The 20,474-nt window shown below is 46.3% G+C and overlaps 1 protein-coding gene across 2 annotated transcripts in view; it reads left to right on the top strand.

Moving 5' to 3' along the window:
* The window catches only part of AMMECR1 (AMMECR nuclear protein 1), a 112,059-nt gene extending 106,922 nt beyond the window's left edge, over window positions 1-5,137 (top strand). For both annotated transcript variants that reach the window (XM_027054967.2, XM_027054968.2), the window contains one exon: window positions 670-5,137. In XM_027054967.2, coding sequence (XP_026910768.1) covers window positions 670-784 — 115 coding nt within the window. In that variant the 3' untranslated portion in view covers window positions 785-5,137. The remainder of the gene's footprint in view (window positions 1-669) is intronic.
* The last annotated feature ends 15,337 nt before the right edge of the window (window positions 5,138-20,474 follow it).

Genomic DNA, 20,474 nt, shown 5'->3' with positions numbered 1-20,474 from the left:
CGAGGCAATCCCTTTGACCCAGGGAGGGACCACAGGAGGAGAGCCCCATTTTGGCACTGATTCTGGAGTTGAAGCGCCTCCTGGGGTGTCTGTGTAGAAACGTCCGGTATGTCACCGAAAATGTACACGTGCAGAAGTCATGGCCAGCGATGGTGACTTGGGATCATCTGTCAAGAGGTCATGGTTGAAGTTGTAAAGGTAGGGCTCATGGAGGGGGCACAGAGCATGGGGTCAAAAGAGCCGAAGGCAGAAACACAGCAGAGTCCGACAAGGCAGGAAGGAGCAGGAGGAATAGAGAGATAAGGAGCAGTCTGCGAGACAGGGGGCTGGGGCGGTGGAGAACCAGGCAAGTGCGTTATTGTAGAACCCGTGACACGGGAGAGCTTCAGAAAGGGAACGGTGGGTGGTATCATACTGGAGAGGTCAAGCAGGAGCAGTTCAAACAAGGAGGGGTAGAGTAGAAAAGAGCGCTGGACTCAGACTTTGGATTCCTGGGTTCTGACCTCAGCCTTGCTACTTAGTTGTGTGACATTGGGCGAGTCACTTGCTTGTCTCTGGACCTCTGTTTTTCCTGTTGTGTAAGGTTATCTCTGAAGTCCATTCCAGCTCTGAGTGCAGTATGTCATCTGTTTCTTGATGTTAACTTTGTCTCTTCCCTGACTTTTTCAGGTACCGTAGTGAAAAGATGACCCTGAGCTATGCTGAATACCTTGCTCACCGCCAGCATCATCATTTCCAAAATGGCATTGGGCATCCCCTTCCGCCATACAACCATTATTCCTGACACTGAGCCGCACAACCAGTCACTGGGCCTCTCTGCAGACCTCTTCCCAGGAGACCCTACCCCTTCTTGGTCTAGCTATCTCTTTTACTGTACCATTTTATGATGATAGTTTCCGTTGCCATGATGAAGCTTGGACATTGTCTGTTAAGATCATCATGGTAACGGGTAGGAAAATGGCATTTGTTAAGAAGATTCTGTTTTATTATTTTAGGTCATTAATTTTTTTTTTTTTTGCAGCATATATAACTTCTGGGGTTTTCTTTCCTCGCAATATTGCGTAGGATTTTGCTTTGCTCTCTCAATCAGGTTTCTGTCTTTCTGTCCTTCTTGCCTTCCTCCCTGTCGTCTCTCCTTCCTCCCTTCTGTCTTCTCTTCCCTCCTTCTTTCAACTGTGGATGGAAGAAATTGTGCAGTTTTTAAGGATTTTATTTAGGTTTTTCTTTAGTTTTCTTCAGTGAGATAGATCATTTTTGATAGCTGAGTTTGGGAGCAATTCATATCAAATTCAGGTATTTGTATAGGACTCTGGAATTTGCCTAAAATTCATTTTGCTATGAGAGCTTAGTGTGTGGATCTTCACTCCTTAGGTGTGTGTTTTTCCCATGGTTGAAATATATGAACTTTAGTTCTAGTATAGAACATTCGAAAGTCCATGATAGGGCTTGTCACAGAGAGTGAGAAACCATTTATGCCTATTTTGCTGGTTATCATAGAAGAGATGGCCTCATCACTTTATAAAATCAACTTACAAACAAAACTACAACACTGTTTTAAGAAAGTGCAAGCTGCCTTTCAAATATGCTACAGAAATCATTTTGAAGAGCAACAAATATCAGGAAGAGAGCAGATACAGAATTTAGTGCCTTTGAGAAGAATTTACTTAAATGGAAAGGAGAGAAGTTGGGGCGGGGGGGAAGGCAATTTAGAGAAATATTCTTATAAAATTTTATTGTTTCTATATGTGAAACAGCAAATGAGACAAATTCCTTACTCTTAAGTATTTTTTTAAGGTGAAAAAAATTTATTTTGAGCAATTAACCAAAAAGAGACATTTGTCTATGATATATTAATTTAAATTCGTTAGCTTTAGGTTTCAAGAAGTCATGATTGGCCAGAGGCAATTCTAGCTACTATTTAAAGAAAATAGTAAAGAGAATCTAGTGAAACAAAAGTTCATATATTGCCATGATTTCAGATTATGTTTGTCCTGGGGACAATACTGGAGTCTTTCTGCACTACATACTTCTGATAGAAACACCTTGACTGTGTTGGTAAGATGTTATGTCACACCTATAAAAATGGCATTTAGAGATGATATAGTCGTCAGAGCCCAGCCCGTTGGCCAGGCTGGTCTTCTTCCCCTGGTGCATACAAAGAGAACTTCCTACCATCAGTAGGAAGCCCGTGTGGACATCCCCAGGAAAAATGACAGATGATTCTGGAGAAAGATTACCTTCACTTTACTATAATAACTGTGTGTGTGTGTGTGTGTGTGTGTGCGCGCGCGCGCGCCCACGCATGTGTGTGGGTGGGTGTGTAATTTTTTTTTTCAAACAGGAAACTATATGTCAAATGAGGAATAGAAGTATGGTGCAGAATATATAGTCCAAAACTACGAGATGTCACTGTATGTCAAAATGGCAGAGCTTAGGTGACAAGCGACAGACTGCTAGTTCAGAAATCAAAAACCCTTTTCTAGCTTGCAAGGGAACTGCCTGAATCCCTTCTGCTTGCCGCTGTGGCAAAGCACACCGCTTTAGTTTTTGATGAGCATTCTTAGAAGTTGGTTGGTATTCCTTCATCCACAGCCCCCATTATTGGAATAACCATTTTCAGTTGTGATGCCTTAACTAAGAAGCCAATTGTTAGCCTGAAATGCAATCTCGGTAGCCGGTTTCACTGAGCATCGAGATTAGTCAGAGAAAGCTAGCTGTTGGTCTTTTGAAAGGGATTTTGAATCCTTTCGTTTCTACTTGGGAGCATTTTGGAGCAGATTAGTCTTTCAGTGTAAAACCAAGTGGCAACCTAATAGAGACTTATTTCTTGCCCTTATAGGGAAACTGAGCACAAGCTGAATGCTATTGTCTGCTGCAAAAAAAAAAAAAAAAAAAGGGGGGGGGGTAAATAAAACAAGCAAACTGAAAAGACAGAATAGACCAATATTGACCCATCCTATCCATCATCTCATCAATTCAGCAGGCTCCTCGTCCTGGGTGAGCTCATGGTTAGAAGTTGTTGTGTTGTTGTTTTTTTTTTTAAGAAAAGATCTATGACATACATATGTGTGTGTGTATATACATATACTTACACATACATACACACATATGTGTGTTTATGTATTTAACGGTGCTAATCAATCTTGAGCAGGTCACGTGACTGGTCATGCGGACTCTAAAATCATATCAGATTTTTTAAAATTCTTGATATATGCAGATGTTATACAGATTTTTCTTAAACCAGTGTAATAATGTTATACTGAAGAAATAACCATCCTGCAGGCTTCAGAGGACGAGGTCAGCAATATTTCCCACCATGGCTTGGGGGAAAAGGATAGTTTTGTCTCCTTTTGTTTTCAAATTAATGCACAGTGCATTTTTGTCTCTAGCTGTTGACTAAAAAGACTTTGTAGCTTTGTAAAGGGTGTTATACAAACTGTAATGGTGTGCTTCAAACAAACAAACGCTAGACCCTTTCGCCTCTGTCGTATACTACAAAGCTGTCAAATATGTGGTTTGAATTCACTTCGAACATGTTGAAATATGTAGCATGTGTCTTTAACTCAGACGAAGATTCTGATTGCACAGGTTGTTTTAGCCAGTTGTGGTTTATTTGTTCAGAAACACAAATGTGAATTGCACTCTTATCACCAGAATATTGTATAAGTCAGCGATCTTTAAACAGCTCGGAAGTAATACTTGAACTTCATTTGAGTAGCACAAAGTTTACACTGCCCCCCCTTTTAAATGTTAATTAGTTCCATTTCTGTTTTTTGTTTTTAAATGCAACTGGGTATTTTTCCTCTTGGAAAACAGTAACGCGTTTTACTTTTTGGTATGTAGCAAAAGGCTTCCGTTTCTGGAAGGTTTTCTTGTTCTTAAACAAGGTTAGCCAGGTACCAGATTCTAAGAGAACAATTGTGCCCCCTCCCCCCCATTAAGTGGCCTTCTGACTGCACGAGAATGTGCTACTACCCGCTTCAGTCTCCCCTGCCGCAAGAGGTCGGTGTATTTGATGGAGGAAGTGCAAGGCTCGCTCTTCCCCCCCCCCACAACCCCCCCCCGCCAACCCCCTGTAAAGCAGTTGTAAGATTTTCAGCGCAGCACACACAGTCCCACCGCCCAGCACACCGGAAGTTTGTATACTGGCCTCTTTTCATGTCTTCAAATGTGCGGGAAATTTGAAACTGTCATCTGGAATAGGGCTCCGTCTCTTAACGTGTGTTAGATCAAACCAAAGAAGCCCCCAGCCATGCCCAAATGCTGCTCTAAAAGCCTGCCTTCCAGTCCTTACAAAAACCTTGCAGGATTAAATGTGTTCACTTTTTTATTTTTGTACAGTTTCTAAGTGATTTTTGCTAGTGATGTTAAATGGAATTAAGTTTATTTGAGTGGTGCGAGCACCTCCTCCATTGAAATAAACTGGTGACTTTCCTTTTATTTTTTAAAAGCAGAAACCCATTGTGTGCCTCTCGATTTAAGGGTTTCCGATTACATTATTCTTAAGACCAGCATCGATCCTTTGTATACAAAGATATGTTTTCCTTGTTTTTTATTACTGTTTCAGAAGAAAAGAAGCCTTTTATTTTGCTCTGGACCCAGTAACTGCGCTGGTACATAGACGCACTGAGAAAATAAACTTTTGTAACCACCTCTGACTGTTTTTGTATATCGAAGTCAATTACTTTTGAAATATTTGGATCTAGTTTCTAAGTTATTTTACTGTTTTATATGTTCCCCGAAATTACTTTGAATCGGTCACCAGCATACTGAGTTCTTGGTGATACAGTGGTGAGACTCGTAACAAGCAAAAGCTACCTGGAGTAGCTCCTTTTCCTTCCTTCCTAGTCCCCTGGTTTTGGATTACCGTGAGACATCACAGATCACCTGACACCCCTCCAGGTATAAACTAGATCCTCGTGCCCTCCACATTTAATTGCTTAATAGTTTGAAGAAACTATTGGAAATGGGCATTTTATATGACATGTATAGCTTGAAAATATTAAAACTGAGCGAAAGGAAACTTGAGAAGGTTTACGTGGGTCTGTAAGGTATGGCTGTGGAAAGATATTGTAGTAGTTTTGACACTATTGTTACTATCTTTAAAATCATTTACCCAATAAAACGTTAAAACCGAGTTAGCGTCGGTCGTCTGTTTCTTTAACCTGCCTCATCATGAGGATCTTGGTCTCGTGGGGGCTTCTGACTAAAACGCAAACTGTGGAAGACTTTGAAATCATACACTTCGGCCCTGATGCCGATGTCTTTCCAAACTCGCGCTCGGGAAAGCTCAGCTGCCCGCAGCTGCTCCCTCGCTACCCCGTGATCCGCCTGGGCCATTCTTTTGCCCAGCCCTGAATCCGGGCTTGGCGACTGAGTCCAGCCTTTATAGGACAGTCCGCCCCGGCCGCGGGTCTGAGGCAAGGATCAGGCTTGAGTTCCGGTGGTAGTGTAGATGTGCACGAAGCCGGCTCCAAATTCCTTCCAGATCACGGTGTTATCGATGGGTGTTTCCCCCTCGTGAGCTGGTAGGGAGCGACACCAGCACTACCCAGCGGGAGGAACCATCTCACGGGGTGGAAAGTCTTTCTTCTGCCGTCAAGGTTTGCCAGGTTCTCGGTATGGGACAGAACCTCAAAAATGCCCAAGATGTGGCTCCTCAGAGAGCGTCCACACTCCTATCCACACCAGGCCCTGCCACACGTTCAAATGTATTACCAGTTACTTTTCTGGTTCCAGAGTCGTATGAGTTCTCCTCACACCCGGGGCTTGGGGAGAACGCCTTGAGCACAGGGCAACAGGCGCTGCTGGCTTTCCAGGGCCAGACGAGAGCCTGCGTCGAGAAAGAAAGCTCTTGGGGCACCTGAGTGGCTCAGCAGGTTGAGCGTCCGACTTCGGCTCAAGTCATGATCTCCCGGTTCATGAGTTCGAGCCCCACATCTGGCTCACTGCTGTTCGGCACCGAGCCTGCTTCGGATCCTCTGTCTCCCTCTCTCTCTGCCCCTCCCCTGCCCACGCTCTATCAAAAATAAACCTTAAAAAAAGAGAGTAAGAAAGCTCTTGGCGTGCCACCTCCATCAGCTGTTGCCTGATCTCTCTCCTATGGAAAGGCTACCGAGGACATTGCTGAAATACCTCTGGCTTTTTCTAAATCACTGGCTTGTCTCAGTACTAAATCCTATGCCGTCTCATGCATATCTCGGGATTAATTGCTAGTGAGTATGTGCGGGATAATTTTCGGTTACGTTGCCCCAAAGCCCTGCTCCCCATGTGAATTTGAGGACATGTGCTTATGTCAATCACAGTGGCTAAAAACAGCCAGCTCCGGTCCTAGGGGGCCACTGCGGTTTTGAGTGGTGCTCCATTAAGGCGGCCATCTGCCCGAGGTTTACCCAGTGCCATCATTCATGTTTAATGGTACACGGGATTTTTTAATGATTTAGACAATATTAATAGGCTCAGGTAGAATGAAGTCCTTGAACAAGGCAACAGCATTCATTTTTATTGCATTAGTGGTTAACTCAATGGTCTGGACAGATTTCAACTTCAGTAATCACACTCCACCTACCTAAATTCTTCACAGAGCTCCAGCATTTCCTCTCTAGATTTCATGCCCCACTAGGCACCTCGGAGGACAAGTGTGGTTGTATGGGATGCGGCAGTTTCCTATTGATGGAAAACACTCTCGTGCCCAAGGGGTCCTAGCCGTGTGAGCTGGGGGAAGTGCGCTGTGCAGAAATCACACCCGGCTTCCGAGCTGCCAGTCAAGGGAGCTAGTGAGGGCCCAGAGAATGGCTTCTCCCACTGGCTGCAGCTCTGACCACAAGAGCCAGGACTGTGGGTTTGGGCTCAGCTAGCTGTCAAGGCTTCGCACCTGTTTGCCCAGGCTTTCGACGTGCAGGAGGAATGCCTGAACGGGAGGATGTGACTCAGGCGGGCCCCTGGGTCTGCTGCTTTGGCTACTACGTTACATGGCCTTCCTTGATCCCGTCGCTCAGGGTACGACCCCCCATTCCAAACCCCGGGCCTGTTGAAAGAAATCTTTCCAGACCGGGGAGGACATTGCCTTAGATCCTCAGCGCTGTTCGGAAGCCAGTCGACCTCGCCCTAAGAACTTTGGTTGCGACTGTGTTGAAAACTGACCCTTACTGTCTCCTGTTCAGATCGTACTATCTCAAATCGCGTCAGTGAACCGGCCCGGAGGCCGTGCGCTTTACAGAACTGAACGCTGACCTGCGCTTGCAGATTGCCATCGTGACAGATGATCACATTAGCTCAACAGAGGTTAGATGTAGGATGCGCTAAGTCTGGAGCACGCAGCGGGCGGTGGCTGCGTGACGTGCTCACCGAAAGGGCCCTGGCGTCCTTGAGCTCATGCCCCCATTCTAAAAGGACACAGCTGTGTCACAAGGGGCCGGTAATTTGTTCAGCCTTTGGTCTCCCTCCACGGTGCCAGAATCTCTCTGCTTTTTAATCCAAATCTCAGCTGACGTCTCATGACGTGAAACGGAGGAGATTAGAAGCAGTGGTTTGTGATAAATTACAAATGCATACCGGTTACGTATGAAGCTAATGAGAACAACGAGGCTTGCTTGGATGACTATAAAAGCTTATAATCGGGGCGACAGATCATCGAGGCACTCAGAGCCTCGGCACCCCATGTGTTTCTGTATTGCTGTTGGGCGGCAAGAAGGTCCTGGTTTGCACGGAGAAGAGGTGGGATCTTCTGTCGTTTTATCATCGTGGGTGTGCATACAGGCCCAAGCAGGGAAATCCTGGTGCAGTCACAACCTTCTTCTGACCCAGGCCTGACAAGGCCTACCAGAAGTTCAGGCACTCCTGACATGAGAACAGAGAGGAGTCAACCCGACAGCTCCTGCTAACCCACTGGTGGCCTTCGATGGTCATTCCAGATGTACGTTAGGTACGTGGTCATGTTTTTCAAGTTGTATTTCAGGGTTGTTGGTTTGTTTGTTTGTTTGTTTTTTTCTTGGATTGCAGTTTTTAAATACTGTACATGTACACACACGTCTTTCGGAATCACGTGTTTACGAAAGCATGGATCCATCGAACAGAACCCCAGGTCCCACAGGATAATCGGAACACCACTGCTGGAGCCCCAACACGCTGTTATTTTGAGAGCCTTTGGCAAGCTGTCATTTCACCTCCCTTTCCCACTCTGGCCTTTTCCTCCCAAATGTCAGGCTCAGTGCGATCCATCAATATTTACTGAGTGCCCGTCCCCACAGAGGTATGGTACCGTGCTTGGTTTGAGAATGAAGACGGTGTAATCCTGTAAGGCAAATTAACAGTCCACTCTGAGCTAGGAGCTGTGGGGGCATACGAGTTTGGTCTGGTTGGGAAAAGCCATTCTGACTGGAGCCCAGGCCACATCGGGCTGGCTCTATAGGGTTCCCCTAAACGGCTTACACCCCAGAGTGGCACGAGGGCAGAACTGTGGCTTCTTCCCCCATGGGCAGGTGGCATTTCTTTGGCCCTCCAACATGTCAGCGGCACCCTGCACTGCGTGCAAACGTGATTTGCTGAGCTGGGGAGACTGCTTCTGTCCCCACAATGTAGCTGGCCATCTTGTTCCCTGGCAGGAAGATGCAAGGTGGTTGGGAAAGAAGAGACGTGACTATAAAAGAAACAGGATTCTTCTGTACACGCAGGATGGCATTTGTGGCGGAAAGTTTTGCTTTGTGCCACGAAGCTGCCCTCTGAAAGGCTTCAGGCCCTTCCCGTATCCAGGAGAGAGGGAACAGAACAGAGACTAGGCCGTTTGCTCAAACAAGCCTGGAGGCCAGGATACAGAAGGAAGCTTACGGTATGCCTACCGGTGAAAAAATTACCCCATAGGGAAGAAAAATCTCTTCGTGGAGCAGGAAGGGAGGGAGGACGGTAGTGGTAACTGACCCAGAGAGGAAAATCAGAGTGACTTTCAGTGCGACTTTCACCTGCTACGTGGAAAGGCCGGGAAGGCAGGATTACATTTGGAACTGTAAAACAGGAAACACAACTGGTACACAATAGAACGTGTAAATCACATTTCAACCGACAGGAAGCCGCTGAGGGCTGCAGCCATTGCCGAAACAGCAGGCAGATTTGAAAGTTGCTATTGTCACTTTTCACCGAACTAGCATTTCCATCCAAACATTCATTCTGGAATGACCCTAGGTACACGGTATGTGTCCACACATGTAAGTGCATTTGTGCGTATCAGCACAGGAGATGGGGGTTGACCGAACAGCCGGATGGGGCAATCATATTGCCCACTCCCACATACCCTGGCCGAGCAGAAAGGGTGTCTTGCACTGGAAAGGGCGGGAAACCCCCATCTTTCTTTGAAGGACAAGACCAGTGCGAGTAATGCAAACATTTCCCTAAACTTTCTCTACTTCAAACATTCCAACGAATTCCAGGAACTCTGCATGAAGACACTGCCGCCCCGCTAGCCTAGGCCTCGGCGATGGCCCCTTTCCCAGAACTGTGGTCAGGGATGGCGGTGGGTGGCCATCGTGACCTCTGTCAATGAAGCCGTGCCCCTTGGTGACTTGGTCCTTGTTGATCTTGCCTAGCATATGTGGTCCATGGTACACATGAATGATGGGGTTGAAAAGGGGGCAGGGGGTTTGTACAGTTGTTCAAATAGGATGGGATGGCTCCAGTGGGGTAGATGGGCCTCAGTGGCCCCTTCTTCCTCCATTTGGGTTTGTACCACTCCAGAAGAATCTGCGGACTTAGAGAAGGCCAACTAGAAATCATTAATGGTCTGCCCTAGTCTGGGCAAGTGCAGGCAACACCCTTCATTCTAGGGCCGGCTACACAGTGCCTCCTGCAAGCGGGATTTGAGAGGTAAAAAGACACTCCTTTCCTTTCACCTCCTCTGTTGGACATTGTCTTTATTGAGGCAAAATTCACATAACATGAAATCAACCACTTTAAAGCATCCAATTCAGTGATATTTAGTGTATTTACAATAGTTCTAGTTTACAACTTTTTCATCACTCCATCAAAATACCCATCCCCACTAAGAGGTCACACCCCATTTTCCCCTCGCCCAACCCCCAAGTGACCTCTAATCTTCTTTCGGTCTCTCGGAATTTACGTATCCTGGATATGTAGGATACGCAGGATAGTATCGTATCTACATACTACACGTATCGCCGTATTGTCAGATATCCTACAAATGGAGTCATACAATATGTGACTTTTTGTCACTAGCTCCTTTTACTTAGCATAATATTTTCGAGGTCCATCTAAGTTGTAGCGTGTTTTAGTACTTCATTATTATGGCTGAATGATATTTCGTTATATAGCTATACCACAATTGGCTCATCCATTCATCAATCCACGGATGAACATTTGGGCTGCTTCAAACATTCGGCTTTTCTGAATAATGTTGCCATAAACATCCGTGTCTACGGAGGTTTCTGTGTGGACATACGTTTTCATTTCTCTTGGCTGTAAACTTTGGAATGGAATTGCTGGATCATAGGGTAATTCTACGTCTAACTTTTTGAGGAACCATCAATCTTTTCTACAGCGGCTGGCTGCACCATCTTCCATTCCCACCAGTCATATATGCAGGTTCCAATTTCTCCACATCCTCCCCAACGGTTGTTACTATCTGTCTGATCATAGTCATCCTCATGGGTGTGAACTGATACCTCACTGTGGTTTGGATTTGCATCTTGTCAATGATCAGTGAGGTCGAGACACCTTTTCATGTGCTAATTGGTCCATTTGTATATCTTCTTTAGAGAAATGTCTATTCAAGTCCTTTACCCAGTTTTTAATTGAGTTGTTGGTCTCTTTGTTGAGTTGTAATGGTATACACACACACACACACACACACACACGTATATATAATGGTATATGTATGTGTGAGTTGTAATGGTATACATATATGTGTGTGTGTGTATATATATGTATATATAATGGTATATGTGTGTATACCATATATATATGGTGTGTGTGTGTGTGTGTGTGTGTGTGTGTGTGTGTGGAGAGAGAGGGAGAGTATTAAATCCTTAGAGAAGTAATTTGAAAATATTTTCTCCCACTCTGTAGTCAGTCTTTTTTACATTCTTTATAATGTCCTTTGAGGAATAAAGTTTTCTGGTTTTTATAAAGTCCAGTGTATCTATGTTTTTCTTTTGTTGCTCATGTTTTTGGTGTCAAACCTAAGAATCTATGGCCAAGTCCCAGGTCATGAAGATGTACACCTATGCTCTCTTCTAATAATTTTACCCCTTGTATTTAGGTTGTTGATCTATTTTGAGTTAATTTTTACATGTGGTTTGAGGTAGAGGCCTGACTTCATTCTTTTGAATGTGGATATCCAGTTGTCCCAACACTATTTGCTTAAAAAGCTATTCTGTCCCCCATGGAATGGTTTGGGAACCCTTGTTGAAAATCAATAGACCATAGAGGTTTGGGTTTATTTCTGGGCCCTCAATGCTATTCCATTGGTCTGTGTCTACCCTTTTGCCACTACCATACTGTTTTGATTACTCTAGTTTTGTTTGTTTTTAATGTTTATTTATTTATTTTGAGAGAGAGTGAGCAGGGGAGGGGCAGACAGAGAGAGAATCGCAAGCAGGCTTCGCACTGTTCACGCAGAGCCTGATGCAGGGCTCGATCCCATGATCTGTGAGATCATGATCTGAGCCGAAACCAAGAGCTGGACACTTAACCCACTGAGGCACTCAGGCTTAGGCACCCCTGATTAGTTTTGTCGTAAGTTTTGAAATGGGGAAGTGTGAGTCCTCCTGCCTTGTTTTTCTTTTTCACGATTGTTGGAGCTCTCCAAGGATCCTTGAAATTCCTTATAAATTTGAGGGTTGGCTTTTCCATATCTGCAAAAATAAAGGCCACTGGACTTCTGATAAGGATTGCACTGAATCTGTAGATTGCTTTAGGGACTGTTGCCATCTCGATATTAAGTCTTCCAATCCACGAGCATGAGATGCCTTTCCATTTATTTAAGTCTTCCTTTTACCTCCTTGTTTAAATTTTTTCCTAGGGCCCTTATTCTTTTGGATGCTATTGTTTTTCTTTTAATTTTTTTTAATGTTTATTCATTTTTGAAAGACAGAGAGCACAAGCAGGGGTGGGGCGGAGAGAGAGGGGGACACAGAATCCGAAGCAGGCTCCAGGCTGTGAGCTATCAGCACAGAGCCCGACACGGGGCTCAAGCTCACGAACTGTGAGATCATGACCTGAGCCGAAAGTTGGATGCTCAACCAGCTGAGCCACCCAGGTGCCCCTGGATGCTATTGTAAATGGAATTGTTTCTCTTAACTTCTTTGATATATAATCCATTATTGGTGTATAGAAACACCACTGATTTTTGTGCATTGATTTATTTATTTATGTTGAGAGAGAGAGAGCAAGGGAGGGGCAGCCAGAGAGGGAGACAAAATCCCAAGCAGGCTCCGTGCCATCAGTACAGAGAGCAATGCGTGGCTTGATTTCAAGAACCGTGAGATCATGACCTGAGAAATCAAGAGTCAGATGCTTAAGCAACTGATTCACCCAGGTGCCCCCGTGCATTGATCTTATATCTTGCAATGAACTTTCTTTTTTTCCTTCCTTCCTTATACACTACTAGTGTGTGTATGTGTGTGTGTGTGTGCATTCTATGGGATTTTATAGAGAGAGAATCCTATCACCCTGCAAATAAACTTTCATTTTTTTTTTTCCATTTCCATTCTGGGTGTCTTTTGTTTCTTTCTCCTGCCTAATTGCTCTGGCTAGCACTTCCAATGTTGAATAGCAGAGGTAAGAGCTGGCATTACAGTCTTGTTTCTCACCTCAGGGGGGAAACTTTCAGTCTTTCACCACCAAGTATGATATTAGCTGTGGGTTTCTCGTAAATGCCCTTTATCACATTGTGGAACTTGCCTTCTAAACCTAGTTTGTTAAATGTTTTTTTTTTCATGAAAGAGTGTTGACTTTTGTCAAATGCTTTTTTCTGTGTCTATTGAAATGACCATTTCCCCCCTTCGTTCTGTTATTAATGTGGTGAGCTGCCTTGGTTGATTTTATATTGAACCACCCTTGCATTTCTGGGATAAATCCCACGTGGGGCTGTGGTATGATCCTTTTAATGTACTGTGGGATTTGGTTTGCAGATATTTTGTTGAGAACTTTGGTGTCTTTATTCCTAAGGGATACTGGTCTGTGGTTTTCTTTTCTTACGGTATCTTTATCTGGCCTTTGTATCTGGGTAAGGCTGGACTTATAGAATGTGTTAGAAGTGTCCCTTCCTCTTCTGTTTTTTTTTTTTTTTTGGAAGAGTTTGAATAGGATTATTGTCAAATCTTTAAATGTTCGGTAGAATTCACCAATGAAGCCTGGGCTTTTTCCTAGTTGGGAGGTTTTTGATTCTGATTCACTCTCTTTACTGATAGGTCTATTCGGATGTGTATTTCTTCTTGAGCCAGTTTTGGTAATTTGTATGTTTCTAGGAACTTGTCCATTTCCTGAAGACTAATTTATTGGTATACAACCGCTTATAGTGTTCTCTGATGAGCCTTATAATTTTTGTAAGGTTGGTGGTAACACCCTAGCTTTCATTTCCAATTTTTGTTATTTGTCTTTTTCTTCTTAATGAGTCTGGCTAAAGTTTTGTCAATTTTGTCTATCTTTTTAAAGAACCAATTATCGGTTTCACTGATTCTATATTTTTCTATTCTCTTTCTCATTTAATTCTGCCCTTGTTTTTCTCCTTCCTCAAGATGTAAAGTTAGGGTGTTGATTTCAGATCTTCCTTTTTAATGAAAGTGTTCCTAGCTATAAATTCACCTCTGAGCACTGCCTTCACTGTATCCTGTACATTCTGGTATATTGTATTTTCATTTTCATTTATCTCAGAGCATTTTCTAATTTCCCTAGTGACTTCTTCTTTAACCCATTGGTTAAGAGTGCGTTGTCTAATTTCCACATATTTGCAATTCTTCAGTTTTCCTTCTGTTACTGATTTCTAGCTTCATTCCATTTGATCACAGAAGATGCTTTGTATGATTTCAACCTTTTTAAAACGTATTGAGGATTGTTTTATAACCTAACATATGGTGCATCCTGGAGAATGATACATGTACACTTGAGAGGAATGTGTGCGGTGCTCTTATTGGGTAGAGTGTTCTGTGTATGTCTTCTGGTCTAGTTGGTTTATAGTGTTCTTCAAGTCTTCCATTCCTTATTGACCTATTATTGTCTAAGGGTCCTATCCATTATTTAAAGTGGGATATAGATGTCTCCACCTATTACTATAGAACTGTCTGTTTCTCCCTTTGATTCTGTCAGTGTTTCCTTCTGATCTTTTAAATCTGTTGTTTGGTGTTTTGTGTGTTCAGAATTGTATTCTCTCAAAGAATCAAGCCTTTTATCAATAAGAATGCCCTTCTTGGCCTCTTGTAACAGTTCTTCACTTAAAATTGATTTGGCCCGGTATGTAGCCACCCCGGCTCTCTTTTGGTAACCACTGCTTCCACTGAGTATCTTTTTCATTCCTTCACTTCCAACCCATTTGTGTCTTCGGGTCTAATCTGAGTATTTTGTAAGCAGCATATAAGTGGGGTCATCATGTCTTTTTCATGTCCATTTTGCCAACATATTTCTTTTAATTGGCAAGTTTAACCCATTTACATTTAGTGATTAGTGATAATCACTAATTATTTAGGATTTTTTTCTGCTATTGTGCTATTTGTTTTCTGTACGTCATATCTTTTTTTGTTCCTCAGTTCCTATGCTTTGTTTTGTGTCTGATGGATTTTTTTTCCCCTTGTGAATCATTTTGATTCCCTCTTCCTTTCCTGTATCTTTTATTTATCTTCTTAGTGGTTACCATGGGGATTATGGTTAACATCCCAGATTTATAACAATCTAGTTCGATCACCTTTTTCTTTCCCATTTCTTTCAAATAGACTGTAATTTTAGAGCACTTTTAGGTTCACAGCAAAATTGAGCAGAAAGTACAGCAAGTTCCCATATACTCACTGCCTGCCACCCCGCCCTCCACACACAGCCTCCTCCTCACCATGAATATCCCCACACGTGAGTGGCACATTTGTTACAAATGATGAACCTACATCGGCACATCGTTATCGCCCAAAGTCTAGCATTTCCATTAGGCTTCACTGGTGATGCTGTACATTCTGTGGGTTTGGATAAATGTATAACGACATGCATCTACCATTACAGTAGCATACAGAACAGTTTCACTGCCCTAAAAGTCCTCTGTGCTTCACCTACTCATCCCTCCCTACCCCAACCCCTGATACCACGGATCATGACCATTCCTTTTAAGTAATTAAAAGAGCCAGCACTGATCGAGTGCTTACTGTGTGGTAAGGACCATGGCATCCACTTTTCAACAGCCTTATAAATATCCCATTTTACAGAATAAGAATCTAGTTCAAAGAAGTTACCAATTATCTAAGGCCACCTAGGCTACAAAATGGCAGAGCCACGATTCAGACCAAGCTTGTCAGGCTCCAGAGACTGAGCTCTCTAGCGTTCACTCTGACGTCTCGATGAGGATGAGTATGAGGGTGGCAATGGTGGTGGCAGTAGCGGTGGTAACGATAGCAGTGATGGCGTCTGGCATTGATGGAAGCAGGGCTTAAGGGGCCAGGCACTGTGCCAAGTGCCTTTACGTGCCTTATCTAGTCACTCTTCACACCGGCTCCAGGAAGCAGGTACTGATGTTCTTTCCATTTTACAGATGAGTAAACTGAGGCTCAGAGAAGGTCAACAAAAATAGCCCTCAAATGCACAGCACCTACTGAATGGAGGAAGGTGGCTATCATTGACCATCGATGGAGGCAGGCTTCCTCTTGCCTCTCTGTCATCTCTCTCTAGGACTGGAGACAGCAAAGACATAGGACAAGGTCTTTGGCTGAAAACTGGTTGGTTTGAAGTTCAAACCCCCGGCGCTTAGACTTGACATTATTTGACTCTTTGTTTTACAAGGACACACGAGGTCTGACAGAACTGCTCTCCCACAGGCAGGGCCGAGCCTGCCCTTGGCCGTCTAGCCTTAGTTATTGTCTTTCTTGTCACAGGAGGACGGCCCCCAGGCTTCTGGGTACACAACTAGGGCTCAGAAATAGCCTCCTAATCGGCCTCATCAGCTTTGAAGGAGGCCACCGCAGGAGGGGCCTAAGTAGGCCAACACTTTAACCCAGTTACATGAGGGCAGCTGTAATCCAGGCTGATCGTGTCTTCCTAAGCTCTTGGGAGGGGGGCGGGGAGGGGGCAGGGGACGTCCCAAAAACCTCTTCCTGTGCTCAAGTATCCCTGAACCTCCCTGCAGACACTCCTTCCCCTTCTGGAAGAGCTTGGCCTCAAGGCTACAAGGGCCAAGCTTCATTAGAGCGGCTGCCAGCACTGAGGGATGGTTGGTGGCAATCTCTGAGTGCGGTCAATGCCCACAGTATACACTACCCTAGGCCGAGGTGTTGCCTCTCCTTGAGAGGCCCACTGCCCAACGCTTCTGCCTCGTCGGAGGAGGTGAGGAAATCACGGTCTTCCTCTGCGTGGGCCAGGCAGCTGCTCACGTCAACCCAGGGCAAGGCTGGGCCCCTTCCCCCTACAGCCCTCCTCGCTCACCTCTGGCAATGACTAGCCCTGGGAAATCCCCAGGGAAGCAGCCTGAGCTGTCTGGCCAGGCCGTGGGTGGGAAATAAAGAAACCAGAGCTGTCGGGGATGGCTGGCCTGGCTTGTCTGGCTCTTCCCCCAGCTCTCTTTCTGGCCTCCTCCTTCCCTCCCTCCCTCATTCCCTGTTGGTGGGCATGGTGTGCTCCTTATACAGGTGCACCCGGCCTCCTTCCCTGCCCCAAGAGGTAGCCCAGCAAAGTGAGCCCCCCTCTGGTCAGGAAGCAGAGAGCTTGTGTGGATGCTGGCAGGAAAGAAAAAGAGGATGGAGGGTTGGAACAAGACTATAGGTGACAAGTTCGTTTGCAAGTTTTTCCAAAGGGGTTTTCTCTCCCAGGATGGGGACTCTCATGGGGCAAGGAACAATTACAGCATCCTGGCAACTCTAAGACACCTCAGATGCAAGATGGCCACGGATTTTACGTGCCCCTGGAAAAGACAACTAAGCTGCTGATTAAAATGTCACGCCACTGATTGTAAGATGCATCCCAAATTTATTTTTTTAAGTTTATTTTTATTTGTTGGGAGAGAGAGAGAGAGAGAGAGAGAAATGGAGAGCAAGTTGGGGAAGGGGAGAGAGAGAGAGAGAGAGGAGAGAGAGAGAGAGAGAGAGAGAGAGAGAGAGAGAGAGAGAGAGAATCCCAAGCAGGTTCCGAGCTGTCAGCCTAGAGCCTGATGCGGGGCTCAAACTCATGAACCGTGAGATCAGACCTGAGCCGAAGTCAAGAGCTGGACGCTTAACCAACTGAGCCACCCAGGCACCCCATATGCATCCCAAATTTAGAGGTATTAACGTGTGAAAAAGAAAGACAAGGTGTGGGGAGAGGTCTTAGAGTCAATGAAACACAGACACATTCTTTAAAACTGAGGTATCATGTCTCCTCCACACCCCAGAGACCCCAACGACATGGGGCACATTAAGGCACAGTGGGTGAGTGTAGTCAAAACCCCAAGTAATGTCTGTGCGCTGAGAACATGCAGAGTAACTGCACTGTCTGGAAACAGAGCCCCCTGACATCGGACAGGACTTGATAAAGCCATTTTTTTCCCCCACTGGTGGCTTTCACAGCCACCTTGGAGTTCAGAGAGGTAGGACCTGGCCAAGTGCACCTATCACTATTACAGAACAACCCTTATCCAGGGGAGAGTGGAGACAGGACTAGTGAGCATGGAAATAAGTGACTTTTAAATGTCTTTCCCAATGAAATTACTTACAGGAGCTCAATGTACAAAACAATAAAACTAGAATTGTTCCGGGGAAGCAAGGGGAAAGATCAGAGCCTCACCCACTCTGCTCCCACCCATCCCTCCCCCCGAGGTGGCTCCTAAGGACCTTCTCCAGACTCCCTGAAGCTCTGAGGAACAATCTCCAAATTTCCGGTGTAAGGGTGTGTTTCCACGGCATTGGTAACATTCTTCTCCTTGAGCTGGATTTAGGTATTAGTCTTCCTACTTGTTGGTAGGCCTTGAATATTTCTATTTTTAAAAGGCACTGGTGTAGAGGGTCAGGTCAAAGAGATGACTCACAACCTGGAAGCTTTGAGTAAAAACAAAACCAAAAAAAATTTGCTTTGAATCATGAGCTGGGGCGAGGCCTGGGCATTGGGATTTTTTGTGAAAGCTCCCCAGGTGATCCTAATACGCAGGAAAATCTAGGAGCTCCTTCCTGAGTATCCTGTCAGCTCCCACATTCTCGAACTCCAGGGGTGTATCCTGGAGGGGCACAGGAAGGCCCCCCATTCCCAGCAGGCAGGAGACCGGAGAGCCCCGAGTTGTCTTCTACAGATTGACTAGTAAAGGGACTTGGGACTCCTGGAAAGTAGGAAACGAATTGCTGAAGGGCCAGCCAGAGCAGGCAGCACCCCGGTGGCCCCCCTGAATGGGGAGGGGGAGGAGGAGGCAGGAGAGACCAGGGAGCACTGGTAGCTGGAGCAGAGGTAAGGTTTGCGAGGCCTCGCTGGAAAGGAGAACACCTATGCAGCCCGTACCACCAGCCCCGTCACCTGTCAGAGCTTTGTTGAGGAAGCGTTGAACCTCCCTGCCCAGACCCGCCTTGCTGGGAGACTCCCAGAGGTGCTGCACTGACGTTAGGAAGTCAGCTGTGGGCGGCAGAGCCCTTCGGGTCATCCATTAGCAACAGGAGCAGCCTTCCCTACCGCACCCCTGGCAGACACTTAAACCTCCTTGCCAGGCAGCTCAGACACCCCAGATGTGCACTCTGGATGCTGGGCGAAGCTGACCGGGAGAGGGGTGGGTACAGGCAGTAACAGGGAGTCCTTGACTTTGGATGAGGCTGGCCTCGCCTGTTGCCAAGGTCAGCAAACCACACATCCTTTGAATAAGCCATTGCGTTTGTCAGACTGACGTCTGTAGCTCCGTCTCTCCACCGGCCTTGGCAAACCAGGACAAGGGGAAAATTCACTGGGGGGATCACGCTGTAACCACCCCTAGCCGCTCCCTGCCCCCCCCCCCCGAGGGATAGGGGACATACTCCACGGGCAGGCAGGGCTTTGGCTGTGCCAACACCAACCCGTGTGCCCCCAGGGAACGGGGCGGGGGGGGGGGGGGGATGACCCTGGTGGGGACTGAACAGCTCCCAAGGATCCAGAAACGTAGCCGGACGCCTTGCCCACCCTCCACCCAGGGGTCCAGGGAAGGCTCAGCATGGAGACCCCCAGGCTGCAGCTCAAGGCACCTGGGCGAACGAAGGCACATGGCTCCACGAGGGAGAACCCACGGATGCACGGGATGGGTGACAGCTTGCGTGGCAAGGTTTCTCCTTGGGGTGACAGTGGTGCCTCTCGCCATTTGGCAGCACTCCTGGGTAAGATCGGTGTTCACTGAGCACCTTCTATGGAACAGGTCCTGTCCCACGGGCTGGAGAACGAATCACACCCCATCCCTGCCCTCCAGGAGCTCAGTCTATAGAGGTACAAGGAGCCAGAATGCATTACCTAGCAAGGGGGTGCATGGCGCCCCACAGTGAGCGCCGGGTGCTTGCAGGAGCCAAGCCGAAGTACCTAACTCGGACTGCAGCTCAGGGAAGACTGGCCCAGGAGTGGACACTAGAGCTCAGGCCTTTGGACGAGAAGGGAGACTGGGGAGCTGAGAAACCCGCACAAAGAGAAAAGGAAGCGGAAAACGTCACTGCGTGAAAAGTGGGCTGGAGCAAAGGGTCTCTCTCCCTGTGTATGGTTCTCGGGGGAGGGGGGAGGCATGGGGGAGAGGCGGTGAAGCGAAAGATGTTTGCGGGGCCCAGGGAAGCAATGCAGGCAGATGTGCGTTTGCCGCCTGCGGCACGGGACACAGACTGGAACAGAGGCGGCAGGCGGAAGCAGACTCGCTAGGCCAGGGGAGAGAAAGAAGGTCATGTCCTAGGTCACTGGTGTGTAGCTCTTTCTTTTTTTTTTTAAGTTTGTTTGTTTGTTTGTTTATTTATTTATTTATTTTTGAGAGAGAGAGAGAGAAAGAGAGAGAGAGAGAGAGAATGAGAGGGGGAGGGGCAGAGAGACAATCCCAAGCAGGCTCTGCACTGTCAGCACGAAGCCTGATGTGGGGCTCGAACTCACAAACCATGAGATCATGACCTGAGGCGAAACCAAGAGTTGGACACTTAACTGACGGAGTCACCCAGCTGCCCTCAACAGCTCTTTCTGAAAAGGGAGCCACACGGAAAGGCCACGTGACCAATTTTCCTCACCTCCTTCCAGCAGCCACTTTCTGTCCTGCCCCTTGGGCCAGCTCTTGCCTGGCCTCGCGTCCACTCTCAGCTCCGCTCTGGGGCTCACCGGGGTCACAAGAAAAGATG

Source organism: Acinonyx jubatus, chromosome X (assembly GCF_027475565.1).
Source record: "Acinonyx jubatus isolate Ajub_Pintada_27869175 chromosome X, VMU_Ajub_asm_v1.0, whole genome shotgun sequence".
In the NCBI taxonomy this organism is placed as follows: Eukaryota; Metazoa; Chordata; class Mammalia; order Carnivora; family Felidae; genus Acinonyx; species Acinonyx jubatus.
This window is presented reverse-complemented; position numbering and strand designations above follow the sequence as displayed.